The 24,144-nt window shown below is 35.9% G+C and overlaps 1 protein-coding gene across 4 annotated transcripts in view; it reads left to right on the forward strand.

The window, feature by feature from the left end:
• Positions 1–11,816: 11,816 nt before the first annotated feature.
• Positions 11,817–24,144, forward strand: part of OSBPL8 (oxysterol binding protein like 8) — a gene marked incomplete at both ends in the record, with an annotated part of 109,430 nt that continues 97,102 nt past the window's right edge. For 3 of the 4 annotated variants that reach the window (XM_080705500.1, XM_080705501.1, XM_080705502.1), the window contains one exon: positions 11,871–11,912. In XM_080705500.1, the coding sequence (XP_080561626.1) occupies positions 11,871–11,912 (42 nt within the window). Of the gene's footprint in view, positions 11,913–24,144 lie in introns of all 4 variants that reach the window. The other variant, XM_080705504.1, reaches the window with a different exon arrangement.

Here is a 24,144-nt window from a genome sequence, read left to right on the forward strand (position 1 = left end):
AGTATCTAGAGAACTGATAACAAAAGGGAGAACGCAGTGTTTTTTTAAACTTTGAATTCAACTAGTAATTACATTTAAATTAAGATACAAACTTAGTTTTAGCTTGGCAATTTTGAGAAGTGAGTTTTCTGGATATGCTTTTATAGAAATGTTACTGTGTTGTTGTTGTTGTTGTTGTTATAGAAGCAATACCTTCTCTTTAATATGGCAGAGGAGACTACTTTTTTTTCTCTTTGTTTTTAATTACTGTGTAACTTTTTTTTTTTTTTTGGTGGTACTGGGGTTCCTGGAAACCCTTCTACCTCCTGGGCTACGCTCCCAGACACCTATTTTTTACATTTTTATTTGGAAACAGGGTCTCTTAAGCCAGCAAGACTGGCTTGTAACCTGCGTGATCCTCCTGTCTCCGCCTCCCAAGCACGGGGATTACAAGCATGTGCCACCACGCCTGGCTACTGTGTAACTTTGAAAAATATAATTCAGATTTCCTGGATATTTTATTTTTTCTGGTACTGGGTATGGAATCCCAGGTATATTCTACCTCTGAGCCACATCCCTATCCCTATTTTATTCTTTTATTTTGGAACACCATCTCACTAAGCTGCTGAGGGTCTCACTAAGTAGCTGAGGCTGACTGTGAACCTACGATCCTTCTGTTTCACCTTCAAGTACTGGGATTACAAGCATATGCCACCACCATCCCCATACTTATTATCATTTCAAGATCTTTTGTCTTTTTACCTCTGAAATGTGGGAAAATTGTACATTTATACTTTAAGTCCCCAACCACCCTTGTGGACTTTTGTTATTGGCAGTGTTTCTTAACTCCCTGTTATAAAATATGAGGAACTTAGGCATTTCTCTTTAATTTTATCCTTTCCTCCTTTTGCTCCCTGTTGTAGTCAGGTTATGATTCTTACTTTGTTTTTATCCTTCTTGGTTTTTATAGTGATTCTGTTTTTACATAAAGTGATGAAATAGACAAATGCCAAAAATTGAAACCTCCAAATTAGTATTCATGCATTTTATAAATATTGGTCCTTTAATATTGGAATAGCACAGGATCCTAAACTGAGCTTGGGCCTCTCTTCTGTTTTCGTAGTTTCCTAAAATGATCTCAGGTAGTGTTTGGTTTTTGAATTCCACCTACTTTATATGCTGACTCCCAGTTTATCTTTCCAGCCTAACCTTTCTACTTCAGCCTCACATTTGCATATTCAGCTGCCTCTTTGATACCTCTATTCAGATGTTCAGTTGGCATCTCAAAGTGAACATGTCCAGTAGGAAACATGTCCATACGGCAACTTCGTTTTCTGTTGAGCAGGGCAAAAGTTTTTTAGTTTATACTTTGTATTTGTCTCTGATCTCTCTGGCTGTATATTCAAAGCATATAAATACTTGAAAGAATTTGACACTATTCACCATGTTTCTTTCCTGGCTTATAGCAGCAGCTTTCTAATTTGCAGTCTGTTCTCAGCCAGTAGCCAGTGAACCTGTGTAAGTTTTATCCTTTCATTTCTTGATATTCTTTTAACAGTAGCTTTCCATCTCATTCAGAGTAAGTCAAGATTCTCTGTTCTGCCAGCTACCTATGATAGTCAACCCAGTTATCTTCCTGTTCTCTTTCTCACCATTCTTGTTCTACTTGCCAGAGTAGTCTCCTTGCTCTTATTTAAACATACTATAGCTCCTGCTTCAGTGTCTTTGTGCTTGTTGATTCCCCTTCAGCCTGGATGTTTGTGTAGCTCACTGCTTCATGCTCACATGAACACTATTGAGAAATCTTCCAGTGAAGGCAAAGGATCATAGGAATGTAGCTTGAAAGTGTAAGTCAGAAAGGGGAACAAACTATGTCAGCAAACTATGGCATATAATCTAGAAATTATTTTTTACATTTTAAAAGGTTGTAAAGGAGGAAAGGGAGATAGTGGGACAAAAGACAGAAGAATATGTGAAGGAGATGAACTGAGAAAGGGCTTAGTTATAGTAAGAGAAATTTGAGCATCTGGACAAATTTTTACTATAAGAGAAAAGACTTTTATTATAATTGTTAGAAGAGATGAACTTGAAAACATACATTGAAGCTTTAGTCACCAGGAAGGATGGTAACAGAAGAAATTAACATGGGAGCTGTAATATTGCTATATTCAGAGCATTTTGTGCATATTATTTTTTATGGTTTGTAATGGTGCAGTGGGCTCTTTTCCTCTATCCAAGTAGAATTTTCTGAATAGGGAAATTAAAACTAATAGGCAGCTTAGGTGTAGCAATTTTTTTTTTTTTATTACAAAGTCAGTAGGAAATAGAAAAGAAAGAGAAGGAAAGCAGTGTGCCTGGTAGGCCTGCTGGAGAGACTGAAAGTGAACTCGGTTTCCCCTCAGACCTGGGCCCTTAAGTAAAGTTTTCCCATTGGTGTGTTCCTATCAGCATCCCCAGGACAGCAGGGCTGGCAGCTCACTTTAAGGCAGGTGGTATTATCTTGTTGCTGGTTGGTGTACTTGTTAAGTGTAAGTATATCTTTTTCTACCTCTGCTATATTAGTTGCCCATTAATTGGTGGTGCTTTGAAGTAACATATTGAGTTTAAATCCTGCATATCAAGGCCAGGTCATAGAGAAAAATAGGGAAACAGATTATAGCTCGCATCTTATATATCAAGGCTTGTTCATGGAGGAGAATTGGGAAACAGAGGCCCTAATCACAGCCAATGCAGTGGCATGTAATCTCTCAGAGAAGAGCACAGGCTCTTGCTATCTCTATAGCTTTTAAGATGTGCCAGGCATCTGGTTGTGGTGGCATACACTTGTAATCCCCTGAGGCTGGAGGATCACAGGTTCTCAGTCAGCCTCAGCTACTTAGTGAGTCCTTCCACAACTTAGTTAAGCCCTATTTCAAAATAAAGAATAAAATAAAGGGCTGAGCCCGGCGTGGTGGCACACGCTTGTAATCCCCGCGCTTGGGAGGCGGAGACAGGAGGGTCACGCAGGTTCGAAGCCAGCCGCGCGTGCTGGCTTAGGAGACCCTGTTTCCAAATAAAAATGTAAAAATAGGTCTAGGAGTGTAGCCCGGAGGTAGAAGGGCTTTCAGAAACCCCAGTACCACCATAAATAAATAAATAAATAAATAAATAAATAAATAAATAAATGGCTGAAGGTTTAGCGCAGAGGTAGAATGCCCCTGGGGTTCATCCTCAGTATCAGAGATTATAAAAAAAGTAAAAATAAATGTGCCAGGCAGAGCTTCTTATGCTCTTAGATGCTTTTGAGTGTGTGTATGTGTATTGAAGCTTTCAATATATATATACACACACATATATGTATATATGTATATATGCACACATATATGTGTATATATATAAATATTTAAGACTAAAAACTCTTAATTGCCTCTACGTTCTTACTATGGCTTAATTTCAGGGCCAAGATAAAAGGGGGGTGGAATTTTGAAGTGTAGCAAGCAAAACTGTTATTTCTCCCTTTTTCCCCCCTCTTTCTTGCCACCTGCCTGATTGCTTGTGTATCACTTAAGCTCTGACCTCCTTTTATACTTTTAGTGGAAACCAATACTAGGGCAGTTTTTCAATACCAGCACATTATTGACCTTTTTTTTTTTTTTAAGGATTCTATACAGGCAGTCAAAACCCAACTACTTAAAAGATCAGACATGTAGTAAAAATGAGTGAAACAGTAAAAGTACAGATACAAATGTGGTATGAAAGGTTGGTATGAGCTAGAGAATCCTAGCCCCTTGAAAAGTGGATGGCTCTGCTCAGCTTTCATTAGTTGTTGCTAGATTGTCCATAGTTTCAAGAAAAGCCCTAAGTCCATGTTGTTATGAATAGTATTTTATTTTTAAATACCGTGTTTTCTTTCAACTCTCCCCCTTCTCTGTGGTGCAAGAGATTGGAGCCAGGCCCTTGCACATGCTAATCAAGTCCTCCACCACAGTGCTGCTTTATCAACCCTATACCCCCTTGTCTTTTCCCCCAAACGACCCAAGTCAGAGCCAGTTGTCTGACATTTTGTGAGTCAGTGTGAGTTCCTTACATATATGGCTTCACCACTGTTTTATAAAGCTTTTGAGATGTCTATTGCCAAAATTTGCTCATAATTGTCAAGCCAGATCATGGTTTTAAAAATCATTTGAGAAATATCTATATAACATTCATTGGCTGACAAACATTTTATTGGACATATATCCATTAGGAATGCATCATGTCTTTAAAAATTGAATATGATCTGGGCGTGGTGGTGTACACTTGTAATCCCAGCTTTTGGAAGGATGAGACCAGAGGATCGTGGTTTGTGGACAGCCTCAGCTACTTAGTGAGGCCCTTTGCAACTTAGTGAGACCCTGTTTAAAAATAAAGAATAAAAAACAGGGCAGGAGCTGTAGCTCGGAGGTGAAATGCCCCTGAGCTCCATTCCCAGACCTGCAAAAAAAAAAAAAAAAAAAAAAAAAAGAATGGAATATGTTCACAACACTTCTCTCTTCATTCTGAGACTTCACTATACTATATTATTTGTAATTTTTTTTAAAGAATGGGGGATTGAACCTAGGTGCATTCTACTTTTGAGCTGCACCACAAATCCTTTTTATTTTTTAATTTTTTTTTTAAATTTTAAAACGGTGTCTAGCTAATTTGCCAAGGAGCTCAGTAGGTTGCTGCTGAGTCTGTGATCCTTCTGTCACAGCGTCCCAAGTACTGGGGTTACAGGTGTGTGCCACTACACCTGGCTTATTATTTGTGTTTTGTCAGTTTGACAAAAATAATGCAAATTCATTTGTTCTTTAATTAATAGTGTTATATAAAAATACCCAATCCAAATACACTACTATTGGGGAGAAATGTTATAGGAGAGTCCCCTTCACTACTGGAGAATCAAAATAAAACCTTGTCCTAACTGTACTTCTTGTATCCTGAGTCACAAAGATACAGTAAGTGATCATACATACATAGGCTGACCAGACTTTAAGAGGACAAAAAAGTCAGAAAAATTTGGCTCATGTGCAAAAGAAAAAGGAAGAGAAGAAAAAAGGGAGGGAGGGAAGGAGGGAGGAAGGGAGAGGGAAGGAAGGAAGGAAACCCATAGAGAAGAATTCAGAAGAAACTTAAAATCAAAAAGTGCAGTGAACATTCTCCTTCAGGAAAAGCAATCAAGTGAGTAGTTGAGACATATTCTGAGGACAGGGAGAAGCTCCTTTTAACATGTAGGCATATTCATAAATGAAGCTAAACAGGAAAAAAAGTGTAATAGCAAGTTTAGGGGACATCAGAAAAAAGTTTTTCTTTAAAATGTGCTACTTAGACATATAATTTTAACCTGAAACGTTATAACAAGTGTAACCAGACTATGCTTCCATATACCTTTTTTTATAAATAGTTTCTGAGGCACATATTATCTATGGTTTCTTTCATGCTATGACAGCAGAACTAACAAGTTGCAGTAGAGATATTGTGGCCTGCAAAATCTAAAGTTAGTATCTGTTTACTATCTTTCCCTTTTCAAAACAGTTTGCTGCCCCTTGTGTTATACAGATGTTCTACATTTGTCTCCATTTAATAAAAAAAATTCAATACAAATATTACCTATTCAGTTTGTATATTATGGGCATCATTGAAATGTAGGTTAAATGACAGGTTAAAAAGTATTTATATCAGCTGCATATGCTTAAAATTAATATTAAAACCTGATCTTAATAATCACTAAAACATGAAAGACAAAAAAATAATTCACATATTCTTAATAATTCACAATTTTTCCCCACTGAGATATAAAAATAGGATAGAACCATGCTGAAATAGACCTAGTAGGCTTTTATGAAAAAAATACTTATTCATAAATATGAATGGGCAACTAAGAACCAGCAGACTCTTGAGGGAAAACAACAGCCCAAAGAGAAAGAGTCAAGACAAAGGAACCAAAAATGACTTCAGAGGAAACAGGATTTCCTGGAGAAGAGCATTGAGCAACAACCACATGAAATCTAACTATATGCTTAGATTCAAAAGAATCCTGCAAACATGAAACAAGAGTAGGCATACGTGTAATCAGGGAATAAGAAAGTGTCCATTTTTTTAAAAGTTAAAAAAAATGTCCATGGATAGGTTGAGGAATAAAATGTGCTAAAGTTGATGATCTGGGAAATAAAGTTGATAAAATACTTTAGGATTTTCTATACAAACATACAAATGGGATTGGGAAAAATCAAGTTGAAGTCAATTACAGTTGATTCACTGAAGTCCAACATATGCCTAATAAAAATTTCAATAGGAAAGAAGAGAAAATAGAAAAGAAGAAATAATTAACAAAAAACAGAATAAACTTCTGTCAATTGGAGAAACATGAGTCGTTAGACTATAAAGAACTCTGAGAGTCAACAAGATTAATCTTTGTGATTTCATAACTAAATCCATGCCCATTCCAAATGCTACAGCGGAAGAATACTAAATAAATGCACCAAAGTAGATGGAAGAGTAATAAGTCATTGAATTTTTTTTGTTTAACATAGCAGGTTAGATATTATCATTTGCTTTTTATGAATGATTTCTCAAAGTGCTGGAGAATAGCAATGCATTACCAGAGTTATATAATATTTTGGTGTTCAAGGTTGATAATAGTTCTGTAGTTCAAAATATATAAGTTAAATGGTGGAAGTAGACTTTCATCCTATGCACTTTCTCCTTAGCAGTCTGGAATTCTCTGAGCTGCTACAGTTATTTGCTCAAATGTCTACTTTAGCTGTAGTGACTTATTTCCACTTATATCTCTTTATTGAACTGGATTTATTTGGGAGACATTCAGCAAAAATGTATTAAGTGATACTGTATTAATAATACAAAAATATATTAAATGATAGTTTTTTACTAAGTTCTTGGTAATGTGTTTTAATTTGTATCTTCTGTTAATGTTTTCTGTATATAACATCTTACAGGAACTGAAAGAGGATCGGTTTATGAAAAAACAAGGAAAGAGCTAGAATATGAGGGAAAAACATTGACAGTGACCTTTTATTTTTAATTTACTATTTGAACCCCAAATGAAATTAAATATGCTCATATTACCAGACATGCAAATGTCTTATCAACCAAAAAGTTGGAGCAGGAAAAAAGCAACCCTGTTGAGGTGAATTACATATGCCTGAGGAGTTCTGAAATCCATCTTTTGGCATCCATTCCCCTGGTAATCCAGTTGTCCTAAGGCTTTAAGTACCCTAAATGTACCAAATCCCCAATATTATTAATTTTAATTTTAATTTTTTTTGCAGTACTGGGGATGAAACCCAGGGGCATTCTCCCTTTAAGCTACACCCCCAGCCCTATTTTTATTCTTTATTTTGAAACAGGGTCTCACTGAGTTACAAAGGGCCTAAGTAGCTGAGGCCTGTCCAAGAATCGTGATCTTCCTGTCTCCGCCACCCAAATGCTGTGATTTACAAGCGTGCACCACCACACCCTGCTAAATTCCTAATTTTTATATCCAGCTTTGACCTCTTTTCTGAGCCCTAACCTCTTGCATCCAACTGCCTTCTCAGTACATTTACCTACTCAGGAGATAGACATCTCAAACTTACTCTATCTTCTGCCCTGTCCCATCAAAGAACTAAAAACTTACTTTTCCATCAGTTTTCCCCCATTTCATTTGATGGCTATCAATATGTCTAATAATTCAAATAAGAAAATCATGATCATTATCATTCCTTTTTCTTTCATACTTTATCATCAGTCCTTTATAAAAATCTTTACTTTCAAAATATATGGAGAATTCTAATTTTCAGTATCCTTATGGTACTTCATCCTTTTATTATATTCTAATGGATTGCTGCAGTAACCTTTTAACTGAACTTCCAATTTCTACCCTTTTCCCACTACAGTTATTGTCAACACAGAGAGAAACATTAGAAATTTAAGTCAGAATATGGTATTCCTTTAGGTCCCTGCAGTGACTTCTTGTAAAGGTACAGTGGCCTGTAGGGCAGAAATAATCTACTTCTACTTTGTTTTCTTAGCTTTGTGATCATAACTTATGCTCTTCTTACTCAAGTTGTTTCAGCTACATTGCTCTTTTGCTGTTCCTCAAACTTACAAGTTATATTCCTGCCATAGGATCTTTGTACTGACAGTTCCCTCTGATTTGAAAACACTTCCCTCAGATATCCACATGGCTAATTTCCTCCCTCATGACCTTCCTGTCTGTCTGTCTGTCTGTCTGTCTGTCTGTCTGTCTGTCTGTCTATCTATCTATCTATCTATCTATTTTTTTGCGGGTTTGGGGATGGAACCCAGGGGCATTTGACCTCCGAGCTACAGCCTCTGTCCTATTTTTTATTCTTTATTTTGAAACAGGGTCTCACTAAGTTGCAGAGGGCCTCACTAAGTAGCTGAGGCTGGCCGCGAACTGTAATCCTCCTGTCTTCGCCTCCCGAATGCTGGGATTACAAGTGTGCGCCACCACGCCTGGCTGTGACCATCCTATTTAAAAGTATAATCCATTACCCCTTGGTTCACCTTAGCCTGCTTTATTTTTTTCCCATAGCACTTAACTACATTCATGCATTCATTTGTCCATTTATTTATTTATTGGTGATATTGGGAATTGAACTCAGGGCCTCACACATCCCAGGCAAGCTCTCTACCACTGAGCTACACCCTTGGCCTTTTTTAATTTTATTTTTGAGACAGTCTTACTAAATTTCTCAGGCTGGTCTTGAATTTATGATACTTCTGTCTCAGCCTCCAGAGTAGCTAGGATTATAGGCATGCACCACAGCACCCAAATGTACTTCTGCTTTCTAATGTACTATGTAATTTATTAATTTATTATATTGTATCTCCCTTCTAGAATATAAACTCCATAAGAGTAGCACTTGTGTTTTGTTTGTTGGCTTTGCTTATTGATGTATTCAAAGGGCTTAATATAATATCTAGGAATGAATGAATTCTTAAAATGAAATGGATGATATGATAAAATTGGCAAGTCTTTTTGTGTGTGGTATGGGGAATTAAATTCAGGGGTGCTCTACCTCTGAGCTACACCCCAGGCCTATTTTTTTTTAATTTTTATTTTGAAATAGGGTCCTTCAAAGTTGCTGAGGGCCTTATGTTGCTGATACTGGCTGTTAACCTTTGATCCTGTCTCAGCCTCTCAACTACTGGGATTATAGCTACCATGCCTGGCTAACATGTTTTGAAGTAGAAGCTTCCTGTGGAAGTTTTATTTTGTTTTAAATATTGCAAATTTCTAGAATGTAATATCTGTCAGTATTCAAATACTAATTTCATTGTACATACTATAGGCATGAATAATTTTTGTGTCATCTGCTACTTTTTATTCTCTTTTTATTTGCTCATCTTGATAACTGAGTTGGCAGTATTGGTTCACTATAACAAAAATTGTTAAATATTTACCTGGAACTAATACTGAATAAATCAGTAAGACACATATACTATCCTTGTAGAGAATTACTTCATTAAAACAAATATTTAGAATGTATTCTAATGCATGCAGTAAGGAAAGCTTTTTAAGGTTTTGAAATTGAAAGTCAGGGTAGCATATTGAGCTAATCATTTTATTGGTTATATCAAAAAAACCCAATGTCAGCCCTACAGGTCCAAGTAATGTTTCCACCTACGTTTATATTTCAGTGCAGCTTTTTGTATTTCTAGAAATGAGAAAATGTTTTTGAAACTACAAGAAAAGACAAAGTGTACTAATTAGTTTAATTGGCTTGGGTTTTGTTAGCTGTTTTAAGGAAGAATTATTAAACAAGTTATTGGAGATATCTGAATACTTATGGTTATTATGGATATGCAAGGTTGGGATTTTGTTATTTAGAAAGCCGAAAAGAAAAATACTTGTGAAGAAATTTCTAAGATTTTTCAAAATAGGTATAAGAGGAATACATATTTGTGGTAAAATTTAAGAATAAAGAAACACAAAATTGCTGGTTGTGGTGGTGCACGCTTCTAATCCTCACGCTTGGGAGGCGGAGAAAGGAGGATCACGCAGGTTTGAAGCCAGCCGTGCTGGCGTAAGAGACCCTGTTTCCAAAAATAAAATAGGTCTGGAAATATAGCCTGAAGGTAAAAGGTCTTCCAGGAACCCCAGTACCACCACCACCAAAAAGAAAAAAAAAAAAAAAAAAAAAAAAGAAAGAAAGAAAGAAAGAAAGAAAGAAACACAAAAAGAGCCGAGCGTGGTGCCTCACTTTTGTAATCCCAGCATTTGGGAGGCTGAGACAGGAAGATCTCGGTTCTTGGACAGCCTCAGCTACTACTAAGTGAGGCCCTTTGCAACTCAGTGAGACCCTGATTCAAAATAAAGAATAACAGTAGGGTTGGGCATGTAGCTTGGAGGTAGAATGCCCCTGGGTTCCATCCCCAGTACCGCAAAAAAAAAAAAAAAAAAAAAAAAAAAAGACAAAGAGTACTTTATATATAACACCATGTCATATGCTTCTTCCACTTAATCTATTATAGTTTTTTGTTTTTGGTGATACTGTGGGTGGAACCCAGTGGCTTTCTACCTCCGGGCTAAACTCCCAGACTTATTTTATATTTTATTTGGAAACTGAGTCTCACTAAGTTGCTGAGAGCCTCACTAAGTAGCTGAGGCTGGCTTTGAACCTGTGCTATCCTCCTGTCTCAGCCTCCCAAGTGCGGGGACTACAAGCATGTGCCACCACACCCGGCTGCTTTATTTTTTTTAAAAAATAGTTTGGCATATATACATCTACTTATTTTATTTATTAATTTTTTTTTTGGTGGTACTGGGGTTCTTGGAAACCCTTCTACCTTTGGGCTACTCCCAGACCTATTTTTATATTATTTTTATTTAGAAACAGGGTCTTTTAAGCCAGCAAGGCTGACTTTGAACCTGCGCGATCCTCCTGTCTCGGCTTCCAAAGCGTGGGGATTACAAGTGTGTGCCACCACTCCTGACTTACTTCATTTTTTAATATTGTTGCATGATGTTGCACTTTATATCTATAATATAGTATAAAGAAGTTCTTAATGATTGACATTAAGATTGTTTCTACTTTTTTCTCATCATATATATTATTTTGTTAGGTGTATTTGTATATCTTTGTGCATTAGATTTTCTGTAGGAAAATTTCTAGCATTGAAATTGTTGGTTGAACATAAATATTTTAAATTGTCGTCCGTAAAAATTGCCCTGATTTATTTTCTTATCACAAAAGTGTATAAGACTATCTCTGATGTTGAATTTTAGCATACTACTTAGTTTTCACCAATAAATAATGAAAAACTAATTTTATTTCATTAAATAAGTAGATTAGATTAAAAGAGGTGTGTGTGTGTGTGTGTGTGTGTGTGTGTGTGTGTGTGTGTGTGTGGCACTGTGGTTCCTGGAATCCCTTCTATCTCTGGGCTACACTCCCAGACTTATTTTATATTTTTATTTGGAAACAAGGTCTCTTAAGCCAGCACGGCTGGCTTCGAACCTGCGCGATCCTCCTGTCTCCGCCTCCCAAGTGCGGGGATTAAAAGTGTGTGCCACCATGCCAGGCTAGATTAAAAGATTTTAAATATCTTTTTAAATTATGGACAATCTCATTGGTACTTGTTCTGAAGTGTTCCTCTTCACTTGGAATATGTTTTCCCCCTTCATTTTTTTTCAGAATCATCACCACCCTTTAAGTTTTTATCAAAATCTCTTTTTGTTATTGTTGGATTTCCCAATAGTCTCAACCTAAAATGATTATCTCCTATCTCATATTGTTTATTTTTCAATCATTGCAATTTTATCCCAGTCCTAATCCATATTATTTTCTTTTTCTAGGATTTTCAGACTCATAGGATGGCTAAATATTAATGGAAAGAAGATCATAAACCTATCTTCTTCCATTATGGAGGCAGGTTTAGCAGATGGAGAACCTGACCGAACTTCGGTGAGTAATTAAAATAGAGCATGATAAGTTATTGTCATCTGCAGCTGTAAAGCATTTCATGTATGCCATAATTTTATTCTTAAAATGTATTTCACATAAACTTTTAAAACAACTCTTCTGAAGCCGGGCGTAGTGGCTCATGCTTGTAATCCCAGCATTTGGGAGGCTGAGACTGGAGGATCCTGGTTTGTGGACAGCCTCAGCTACTTAGCGAGGCCCTCTGCAACTCAGTGAGACCCAGTTTCAAAATAAAGAATAAAAATAGGGTAGAGGGTATAGCCTGGAGGTCGAATGCCCCTGGGTTCCATCCCCAGACCCGCAAAAAAACAAAAAACAAAAAACTCTTCTGTTGTTATGAAATCTTATTGTAGTACAGCCCAGCCACTTCTTTGATACTTCTCTTTTACCTCCTTCTAGTCTCCTTACCTGCCCAGCAGCTTAGTGTTAGGCACTGATATAATAGCTTGTATTTGTTTTCCCCCAAACCCTCATTGTCTTTAGTGAAATCAAGAAAGCGTTAACAGCTGAGAAAATTAAATGCTTCCAAATCTTAAGTCATGTGCAACTATAAGCAGAGTTAATGAAACAACTATGAATTAAGATCAATTGCTGTATATATTCTTTCTGTAAAAATATGAAAGTTTAATAAAATTGCTGCCCTGTGATCATGATTGAATTATATTTTGAAATTAAATAAGTAGGGATAGTAGATGAAGGATACATTACTCAATAGAATTTTAAAAATTCAGCTCTAGAATAGATAAAATGATAATTTTTATACTTTATTGGTTAATGTATTATACATCATAATGAGATTCAAAGTGACACAAACATAAATCACTTGGTATGTTTTTCATTGTACAAAAATGTTTACTTCCATAATAATTTGTTTTCAGTTATATTGTTGCATTTTGAATGATTACATTAAACATTGATGTGTAGACTATTAGGAATGTCCCTATACCTAAAGTTAGGGTTCCCCTCAGTAAAATGTAGTTAGCTGGTAACTTTATCATTTGTTTGGTGATAGATTCTTTGACAAATTTATGTTGTTGGAATCAGGTGGAGCTTAACTTTCTGTCTTTCATTTTGCCCTGGAGATGAGAGACATTATTATACTGAGGTGCTTAAAATTTTAATTTAGTGGATGTCCTTTGTTCTGGCTCCAGTGTAGGGACAATCTAATGATTAAACAGCAAAGTGCAGCTTTGTTGACTTTTATTAACTTGGCCTCAACCTTTTTTGAAATTTCCGATTCAGACTTGTGTTTCTTAAATGAATCACAACAATAACAAGTTAAGCCTTAAGGTGATCATTTGTTACTAAAGAATAAAATGGGCATGGAAATAACTTGGCTTTTGAAGCTTATTGTCATAGTGACTATGAATAGAAAACTGATGGTAGATTATTTTAACTGAAATTTCAGAACACTGCTAATAAATATGTTAGTTATAGAGTTTGGGTTTAAAGTGTATTCAGAGGTAGACACCTGCTAAGCATGTGTGATATACTACATTTGATTCCTTTCACTGAAAAGTTAGTATTAATTAAAAGTTGGTATCTTCTAAGTATATACTTATTAAACTGCCTTCATAGTAGCCATTAAAGATAGATATTTGTTTACTCTCACTTTCAGAGATAGAAAAATAGGCTAGGAGGGTGGTAATTTTCTTCTCACACCTTAGGCAGTGGTACTGAGGCCCATCTGTCACTGAATACTACTAATATATAAAAAATATGTCCCATCTTTCTGAATAAAATCACTTAAATTTTATTGTAACCTTTTAAAGTAGATATCTAAGTACATGTTATATTCTATACCGGAATCCCTGGACTATATTAATGAAATTCTAGTGATTTTTAAATTCTATATTCTGTTAATATTGAGAAGTTAGAGCAAAGTTATTTAGAAAGTAGAACAGTTTACTTACTGCTCATTTTCTTCTGTGAAATATTATAGTTCATTTGAGATAGAATAATACCAATGATTTCAGTATAAACCACAGAAATATTCTGTATCTGAAACTTTGTTGAGGTTCACTTTTACATTAACTGTTTTAAAAATATCACCTTTGAACTGAATGGCCTAATCTAGTTACTGTTTAGATCTGGGAGAGGTGAGTAAGAACATGAGCCTTTTAGGACATTTAACTACATGTTAAATCTGTAACTAACAATATAAACACTTATAGACATCTATTAAATAAAAGCTTCCTTTTCTTTTGCTAATATAACTATTACTATTAAGTCTTCTCTCTAAAAAAAGATAAATAATTAGAGAGACCTTTGAAGAATGGGTGGTCTGTCTATATCATAGTGGTTGGAAAAGCCTTCTTAAGAGACCATAAACTTGGGATAGCACAGGTAAGTAGGAATCATATGATTGAAAATGAACAAGTAGAGCAATTTAGGGTGAAAGAAGAGTAGGAGAGCTAGGCTAAATGGGGAATTGATTGTTCAAAGTTTATTTAGTAAAGTATGAGTTGAAAAATTAAGGTAGGTTGGAGAGCGGTATTTATGGGAATAATGGTTGATTATGTTAGATAAGATTAAATTTATGGCATGCTTTGAATGCCAGTCCAGGGATTTTGAAGCAGATTATGTAGGGTCTCACTAAGTAGCTGAGGCTGGTTTTGAACCTGTGTGGTCCTCCTGTCTCAGCCTCCCAAACGCAGGGATTACAAGGGTGCGCCACCACACCTGGCTCTCCTCCATCTCTCTTAAATTTTCCTTTTCAATTTATTGAAGTAACAAGGTAGCTCTGTAGTTTCCCACAATATGGGTTTTTCCCTCCATGGTTATTATTTAATGTCTTCCTCAATCCCTTATATTTATTGCTGATTAGAATTGGTTGTTAGAAGTTTGCTTGGATTCAGGTTCAAATTTTTTTTGACAAGAAATATTTTGGTGTGTGGTGCCGGAGATTGAACCCAAGGGGCATTCTACCCTTGAGCTACATCCCCAGCCTTATTTTATTTTTTATTTGGAAACAGAATTTTGTTAAGTTGCTGAGGCTGATTTTTATTTTTTATATTTTTATTTGGAAACAGGGTCTCTTAAGCCAGAGAGGCTGGCTTCGAACCTGCACAATTCTCCTGTCTCCGCCTCCCAAGAGCAGGGATTACAAGCATGTGCCACCTCGCCTGGCGCGCTGAGGCTGATTTTGAACCTGCAGTCCTCCTGGCTCAGCCTCTCCAGTACTGGGATTACAGTTGTGTGCCACCATGCCTGAACAAGAATATTTTTTAGATGATATTATTAAGATATTACTATCGGAGGCACATAATGTGGATTGTCTTCTGATAATAGCAGCAACTGATTGTCCTTGTCTAACTGTTTGCAAATTCAGTAGGGGTATAAATTAATAATCCCAACTGGTTTAAGAAAATGAGAACTTGAGAGAATTACTACTTTTTAAGCAAGCAAACCAACCAGTTTATATTTTGTTGAGTTTTTTTCATTTTATTTTCATAATAATACCATGATATTTGATATTATTTGCTTTTTAAAATTCTCTTTAAATGTAGCCGGGCGTGGTCGCGCATGCTTGTAATCCTTGTGCTTGGGAGGCTGAAACAGGAGAATCACACAGGTTCGAAGCCAGCCTCAGCTCTTAAGGCTTTCAGCAACTTAGTGAGACCCTATTTCCAAATAAAATATAAAATAGGTCTGGGAGTATAGCCTGGAGGTAGAAAGCCCCTGGGTTCTACCCCCAGTATCACCAAAAAATAAAACTCTTTAAATGTAAAATCCAGTTTTCTAGAAACTGCGTGAAGTATAATGTTAGCATTGTTTTGGTGGCGGTTAGAATGTGTGTTTGTGGATTCTTGTTTTTCATATTTTCTTTTTTTTCTAAGGGGCATCTTTAAAAAAAAAAAAAAAAAAAAAACAACCCAAACTTGATTTAGACCAGTTTTAGATTTACAGAAAAATTATAAAGATAGTAGAATTACCATTTGCCCACTTTCTCTTATTATCATCTTATATTATTATGATACATTTAATATAATTAATGAATCATGATACATTATTATTAACTGAAGATTCTACTTGATTCAGATTTTCTTAGTTTTACCTAATTTTTTTTTTCTGTTCCAGGATGCCAAATTTTATTTAGTTGTCATGTCTCCTTACTAAATCTTGGCTGTAACAGTTGTCAAACTTGTTTTTTAGTAACCTTAGTAGTTTTTGTCTTGTTTTCTTGAGGTGCTGGGGATTGAACCTGCCTCAAATTTACTACTTGTCTCCAGAGAAGAGATGCTTCTCTTGGTTAGAGGCACCATTTAAAAAATAACTTATGAGCTGGGTGTGGTGGCAAACCCCTATAATCCCAGTATTGGGAAGCTGAGACAAAAACAAAAAATCATAAGATAAAGACTATACTCAGAAACTTAGGTACTTGGTAAGTTAGTACCTCACAAAAGTTTTCTACTACTAAACTACACCCCCCAGTCTAACCTTGACAGTTTTGAGGGGTACTGGTCAAGTATTTTTCACTGAAATTTGTTTCATGTTTTTCTCATTAAGCCAGGCTTAGGGATTTTATGGAGGAAGATTATAGAAGTAAAATACCATTTTCATTACAAATCAAGAGTATCTTCTATCAGTAGACTTGATCACTTTTGCTGTTGATCTTGATCACCTGGCTGAAGTAATGGATTTATCACTTAAATGTTTTAATACAGAGAATATAAATAAGTATTATATACATGAACAACAGCTTTTTGAAGTCCGATAATTTCTAAGAGTATAAGAGGATCTGAGACTCAGAAGTTCAAGAATTGCTCATCTAAACCTTAAGCAACTTAAAATGCTTTTAGAAGGAATAATTGATGCGAGAAGGAGTACCCAGCATTTAAGGGGTGGAGGATAGAAGGATGAAGTGACAGGGCCTTAAGGATTGAGAGGTAGTTGACCAAGATAAATTTTGGCTACTTCATATTTGTACCATGCATAAAGATGAACTTTATAAGAAGTGTCTTGTTTTTGTTTTTAATTTTGACTCTTGTTGTGTGTGGGGGGGTACCTAGAAGCATTTTACCTTTGAGCTACAACCCCAGCCCAATTTTATTTCTTATTTGGAAACAGGGTCTCACAAGGTTTATGAGAATCTTACTACTTGCTGAGGCTGTCTATGAACCTGCGATCCTTCTGTCTCATCCTTCCAAGTACTAGGATTACAGGTGTGTGCCACCAGGTTCAGGTTAATTTTGACATTTAACAAATATCTTTTGAATGCGTACTTATTTTTATTAATTGTAATACTTTTATCTTATTAATACAATCTGCAAACAATAGTCTTGTTATTTTTTTGTCATCCAGTCCTTTTGCAGCTATAGTTTTATGTCTGTATATTTGGAGGTGACAGGTGGAGAGTCTTTATAGTATTTTATCTGTTTCTAGCAATTTATCGATTTTTGTACAGGTTTCTAGAATTATTTAAAATTTTAATGTGTGTGTGTGTGTGTGTGTGTGTGTGTGTGTTATGTTAGTTACTGGGGATGGAACCCAGTGACATTTTACCTCTGATCTACACCCCCAACCCTATTTTATTTCTTTTGATTTTGAAACAAGTTCTCACTAAGTTGCTGAAACATAAGCTGCTGAGGCTTTCTTCAAACCAGTGATTGTCCTATCTCAGCCTCCCAAGCACTGGAATTAAATGTGTGTGCCACCTTACCTAGCTTACTATTATTGTTGTGTTGTTGTTGTTATTATTATTATTAGTAGTAGTATTGGGAATTGAAACCAGGTCTACCTCTGAGCCCCAGTCCTTTTATTTATTTTTACTTTTTTTTTTTTTTTTTTTTGCAGTACTGGGGATGGAACCCAGGAGCATTCTACCTCTGAGCTTATTTTATTATTTTTTGGTGGTACTGGGGTTCCTGGAAGCCCTTTTACCTCCGGGCTACACTCCCAGACCTATTTTAACATTTTTATTTGGAAACAGGGTCTCTTAAGCCAGCGCGTGCGGCTGGCTTCGAACCTGCGCGATCCTCCTGTCTCTGCCTCCCAAGCGCGGGGATTACAAGCGTGTGCCACCACGCCTGGCTATTCTTTATTTTGAAACAGGGTCTCACTGAGTTGCAGAGGCTTCACTGAGTAGCTGAGGCTGTCTGTGAACCCATATCCTCCTGTCTCAGCCTCCCAAAAGCTGGGATTACCTGCGTGCCCCAACCTGCCTGTCTTATTTCTTGCTTTGAAACAGGGTCTTACTAGGTTGCTGAGAGTATCACTAAGTTGTTGAGATTAGTCTTGAACCTGTAATGCTCCTAGCTCAGCCTCCCGAGTACTGGGATTATAGGCGTGCACCACCATGCCTGGCTTTTTATCATTCTTTTAAATCCATCATATCTTCCTCTCAGGTTTTCTGTTGTGTGAACATAATACCTTTTTCTCTCACATTACTTAACTTCTTTATTTTTTGTCTTTCCTTTCCTGAGAGCCTCTTAGTGAATTTAAGCCATCTCCTCTCTCATTTTTGGATCGTATTATTTTTGCTTTTCAAATCTCTTATACTTTATTTCACTAAATATTTGTGCCCAATATTGCCAGTAACTTTCTTTAATTGCTTGCTTCATGAAAATTTTATTATATCCTGCTGTAGCTTATTTATTTATTTATTTATTTATTTATTTATTTATTTATTTATGGTACTGGGGATTGAACTCAGGGGCAGTCTACCTCTGAGATACACCCCTAACCTTATTTTTTGTTGTTGTTTAAAAAGGATCTCACTAAGTTGCAGAAGGTCTCACAAGGTTGCTGAGGCTGGCTGTGAACCTTCGATCCTCCTGTCTCAGCCTCCCAAGTACTGGGATTATAAGCACGCACCACCATTCCTGGCTAGGCGTAGCTTTTTAATATATCTATTATTAAGTTTTGATGAGTTTGATTTGCTAATTTTCTCTCTTATTGAGATTCATTTTGTCTTTCACAGAACCTGGACTCCTTAGGATATTGTTTTTGTCAGCTTCAGGTTCTTGGAAATAAGTCTCTTGGGAAAATTAACTGTGCTGTCTGATCCTTTTAGAAAGCAAGAGTGAGGGACTAGTTTTTGACCATTTTGGTCAAGCTAGAAAATACATTTCTTAGGGCTAAGAATCTCTTCTAATAAAACCACAACTTGACCATTCTTTATATCCCCCTTCTATTCACATATTATGTTTCTTAGAAAACTTTACTGTGTTACTGCTCTGAGCACAGTTCTTTTCTGTAAGTTTCCTTCTTCCTCCTTCATTGTAATTGCTTAGCTCATTTGGAGAAAAGGGCATTGAAGGATAGTGATCAGTCTTTTTTGCCTAACTTTTTTTTTAAAAAATGTATAAATTGCAGCTGGACATATGCATAGTTTAAAAACTTTTTAGAACTGCATTTAATGCCTCTGCTTGGCATTAAATCATGTTCTGTGAGAGATCTTCTTGTTCCATATTTTCTCTAAACTTAGTACATGTCAGTCACGTATTATGTATCTCCCAGTTTGTAGCCTGTCATTTCGCTTTATGTGTTTGCTTTTAAGCAGAACTTAATTCTAACAAAATTAAATCTTATCAATAATTTTATTCATGAAAAAATTGTGTTTTGCTGTGGTAAGCCCAGGTGGGCATTGACCTGTCTAGGACAGTATTATATGGAGAAAAGAGTAAAAAAAGGTAGCTGTCTCCCACCACTCCTTCTGGCTCCCACTCCCTGGCCCATCCTCATCTATGACACTCCATTCTTCCTGCCATAAAGTTGATGCTTGCCCTTCATCTTTTGGAATGACATCATCTCACTAGTAATTTAGTTCCTACTTGCAAAAGCAATTCCTTTTTTTCTTTTTTTTACTGGCTTTGTTTTCTGTTTATAGAATGGTTAAAAAGTGGATCAGAGATTCAAAAGAACTACAGTATTGTTCAGTATTTTATTCATATTAGCCCATTTAGTTCTAAGTTTTCAATTTTGAAAACATAATATTTCAATATCATTTCTTTTTTAATTTGAGGTACTGGGGATTGCACCCAGGGGCATTCTACCTCTGAGCCATACCTCCAACTCTATGGTATTTATTTTGAAACAAGGTCTCACTACATTGTGGAGGGCCTCACTAAATAGCTACTGTTGGCTGTGAACCCATTATCCTCTTGTTTTAGCCTCCCAAATGCTAGGATTACCACACCCAGCTCAAATATTATTTCAAAGTTACTATAAGTGGCATATTTGTTTTTCAGTTTAAGTAGTTATAGGTATTCCACATCTGAAATGATGGACAAATGGGTTAAAATCTTTGCCACAGGTATCATGTTTGGAGTTTAAAAATCACAAGTAGAACTTTTAAGGAACTACCCAAGAAAGTAGATTGTGCCAATTATTCAGTATAGACAATAAAATTAGTTAATCTGAGAACAGAGAATATTATTTCTTTTTCTTTTCTTTCTTTTTTTTTTGTGACTGAGGTGGAACCCAGGGGCTTTTCTACTTTCGGGCTATACTCCCAGACTTATTTTATACTTTATTTGGAAACAGGGTAAGATTATTTATTTTTCTAAACTAGGCTTTGGGGGTGAGAACTGGCTTTAATAAAGACTTACTATTTCAGTATCTATAAATAATGCAGTTACTGAGTTTTGAATATATGAGTTAAAGATTTTTCATATCATCACTTGCTATTTTTTCCAAGTTCTAAGGCACACAGAAGCTTTTTGTAAGCAGGATATAAATAAAGCTATGACACCCACAGTTCCACATTTAACTCATAATTAAGATGGTGTACGTTGATCTTAAAATAAAATTTTTATTAATAAAATGAGAGACCCATAAAAGTTCAGAGAGGAATGTGAAGAATTGGAATTTTTAACATGTCAGAGATGATTAAGGATTCAATTTGATTAGAAGATAAACAAAATCTCCACTTGTCTATCTAGTCATAGTAGGACAAGGAAGAAATTTTTATTCAGACATCAACTTAATAGATTTTCATCCACTTATAACTGCCTCGGTAGTTGTCTTAAGTTTAAATGGTCAAAAAGCAGTAATGGAACATCAGAGAATGAATTTACATGGGGAGGTGCACGCGTAAGTGCTGTATACATATGCATGTAAAATTTAATTTTGGTCAACCTTTATTTTTAGTTCATTATTGGGCATCAAACCCAGGACCTTACACATGCTGGGCAAATGCTCTACAAATAAGGCACATTCTATCCCCCTCGTCTTTTTTCCTTTTTAATTTTAATTTTTGAAGGCAGGATCTCACTAAATTGCCTAGGCTGCCTTCCAGTTGGTGATCCTTCTGCCTCAGCCTTCCAAGTAGCTGGGATTATAAACATGGATCACCTGTGCCTGGCTCCATTATTTTGAGTTCAGCAAACTTGTACATTCTATGCTTATAGGAACTTGCTAGGTTTACACCTGCCCTGTGATCAAAGGTATTTTAGTTCTCACAAGCAATACTGTGTGCTGTGTTAGGAGGGTTTATAGAAAACAAAGTAGCAGAAACAAATAACTAAGATTCATTAAACTTCTACCATGTGCCAGGAACTATTCTAAATGCTTTGCAGATAACACTCAACTTAACCTTCATAACACCCTCTAAGAGAAAATTATAACTTTTATTTATTTAATAAATAGGGACACAGATAAGTTTCTCAGTCACACAACTTTAGTAAGTAGCAGAGCTGGTGTATACTTTGACTCCAGGGATAAGCTTTTATCATTTTACTGTAGTGCAACTCACTTAGGTTAGAATTGGATTTTGCAAGGCCTGAAAACTGTTTTTACGGTTTCAGTTTTTTTATTTTAAGGTAGTATCAAATTTTTTGAGTATCTTTTAGCCAGAACTAACCTGTTCAAACCTGTGGTTTAGAAAAATCATCTTGATAGAAGTGTGGAACATTAGTGTTGTTTGGTATGTTTTATAAAACCCCATGGCTATATCCCTGTTCAGTTGAATTAGAATCTCAGAATGGTATGTAGACATCAGTACCTTAAGTCTCCTGTTTGATTTCAGTGTGTAACTGAGGTTGGTATAGAAAGAAAAGTGCTTAGCTCCGGGAACAAGTTACCATGTTGTTTAATCTAGGTAAGGAACAGTTAAAACTTCTAAGGTAGCAGAAGAGAAAATATGTGAAAGAATTAGAGATATAACTCAACAGGACCTGAAGATTCAACGTGTGGTTTTAGGGAGATAGATATAAGGAAAATTGGTTTACAGAGTACTTTTACACATATTAAACATGTTGGATCTTAAAAATCATGTTAGGAAGGTGGTATCTTCATTTTATGGATAGACTAAGGTTAAAGGAATTTTGTAGCTTTTCCAGAGTACTACAATAAGTAAACAGAAAATTGAGTCGAGGCTAGAACTCCAGTCTTTGCATATTAAATAGCTTTTTGTTTCTCTGAGATTTAGGGCATTACTATATATAATAACTCATGATGTGTGAAATAACATCCATAAATTGATGACCATATCTGATGCATAACCAGAGTCAGTTATGTTGGAGGTGAGGAGACGAGATGCTGATGCCAGGAGAGTTTTCTTAGAGGAAGCAAAGCTTGACCGGCGTGTTGAACTGGGTCTTTTCTTGCCCAGTGAAGATGAGAATGGCACTGTCGGCAGAGGGTGCAGTGAGGGTGAATATAAGTTGTGCAGTATCATGGTATATTTAGAGGAGTGAAAGTAAAATAATGTATACTTTGTCACATCTGTGAAGTGCAGGATTGATGAGTATGTGAAGGAGCGCATGACATGGTGAGATTAGCAAAATTATGGAGAGCCTTGAAAGCAAGGCTCAGTGTTTTTATTTGTAGTGTCAAGTTGTTGAAGTGGATTTTCAAGACTTTAGATTAATCACAATACACATTTTAGAAACATCTCCATGTATCAGTATGGAAGTTAATTTGCTGCGTGTATTAATCAGATAATAACACAAAGGGTGGGCATTTAGAAAAAATAATAAAGATGAGAGGCTTGAAGTATATAGAATCTTTAGGACCTTATCCAAGATTTATTATCTTAGGGATAGAGGAGTTTATATGCGGGGATAAGGGTGAAGAAGTTTAGTAACTTTCAGGTTTCTGTATTTTGCAGATTAGATGGCAGGTACCAATTATTAAGGGTAAAACATAGAAACCAAAACAGGTCAAGGGGGAAAAGAGGAATTTAGTTTGAGATAACTGTATCCAAGTGGAAATGTACAATTTCTGTTGCAATTATTGAACTTCCCCATTGTAGTGTGAAAACAGACATAGTTTATATGTAAATAAATAGTCATAGCTGTGTTTCATTAAAATTATATTTGCACTTAGTGGGATCCTATTTCAAAATAAAAAAATAAATAAAACAGGTCTGGGGATGTAGCTCATAGGTAGATGACTCTGAGTTCATTCCCTTCCACACACACAAACTATATTTGCAGAAACATCTAGCCAACCTATGGGACATAGATCTTCTGCTTTGGGCAAGCTTGCATGGTTGCTGATAGTGTTGAGGAAATCTTTGGAAAATATTCTGCCACATTGCTATTAAAATTTATTAGTTCCCCCTAATTGTTTTAGGAGCCATTCATGAACATTCCTAGATCCATTGATTCTTAAGAGGATACACGCTGTTGATGATCTACTTAGTGGCTGGAATTCTGAAAAATTAGAACTTTCCCATAACAAATATTTTCTATAATAACCTTTGAAAAGCAAGTCCTATAGAAAAGGGAGCATAAATTTCTAATTCTTCTTACTAACTTTCAGAGTTAGTAACTCTCAGAAATAGTAAGTTATTCTCAGAGTTAGTAAAACTTGGTTCACTAGCATTCTTCAAAAGTGAGTGATGAGCTGGGCATAGTGGCACATGCTTGTAATCCCAGCATTTGGGAGGCTGAGACAGGAGGATCCTGGTTCACAGACAGCCTCAGCTACTTAGTGAGGCCCTCCGTAACTTAGTGAGACCCTGTTTCAAAATCTAGAATAAAAAATAGGGCTGAGGGTATAGCTTAGCGGCAGATTCCCCTGGGTTTCATCCCCAGTACCGCAAAAAAAAAAAAAAAAAAAAATGAGGGATGATTTTTGAGTTACTAAACGGCTCTTAGATTTTTAACATACCCAATTTGATTGAGTCAACTGCATGGCCTAAAGTTTTGAGGGTGGTATTATATTATCTTTGTCTAGCAGAAGCTAATTAAGATTGGCTCCTGAGTCTTTTTGACAAGATCTTAGTCATGTTTGACAACTTCTCCCTTCTCTGATAAAATAGTAT

This window comes from Muscardinus avellanarius (genome assembly GCF_963383645.1).
Source record: "Muscardinus avellanarius genome assembly, chromosome: 11".
NCBI lineage: Eukaryota > Metazoa > Chordata > Mammalia > Rodentia > Gliridae > Muscardinus > Muscardinus avellanarius.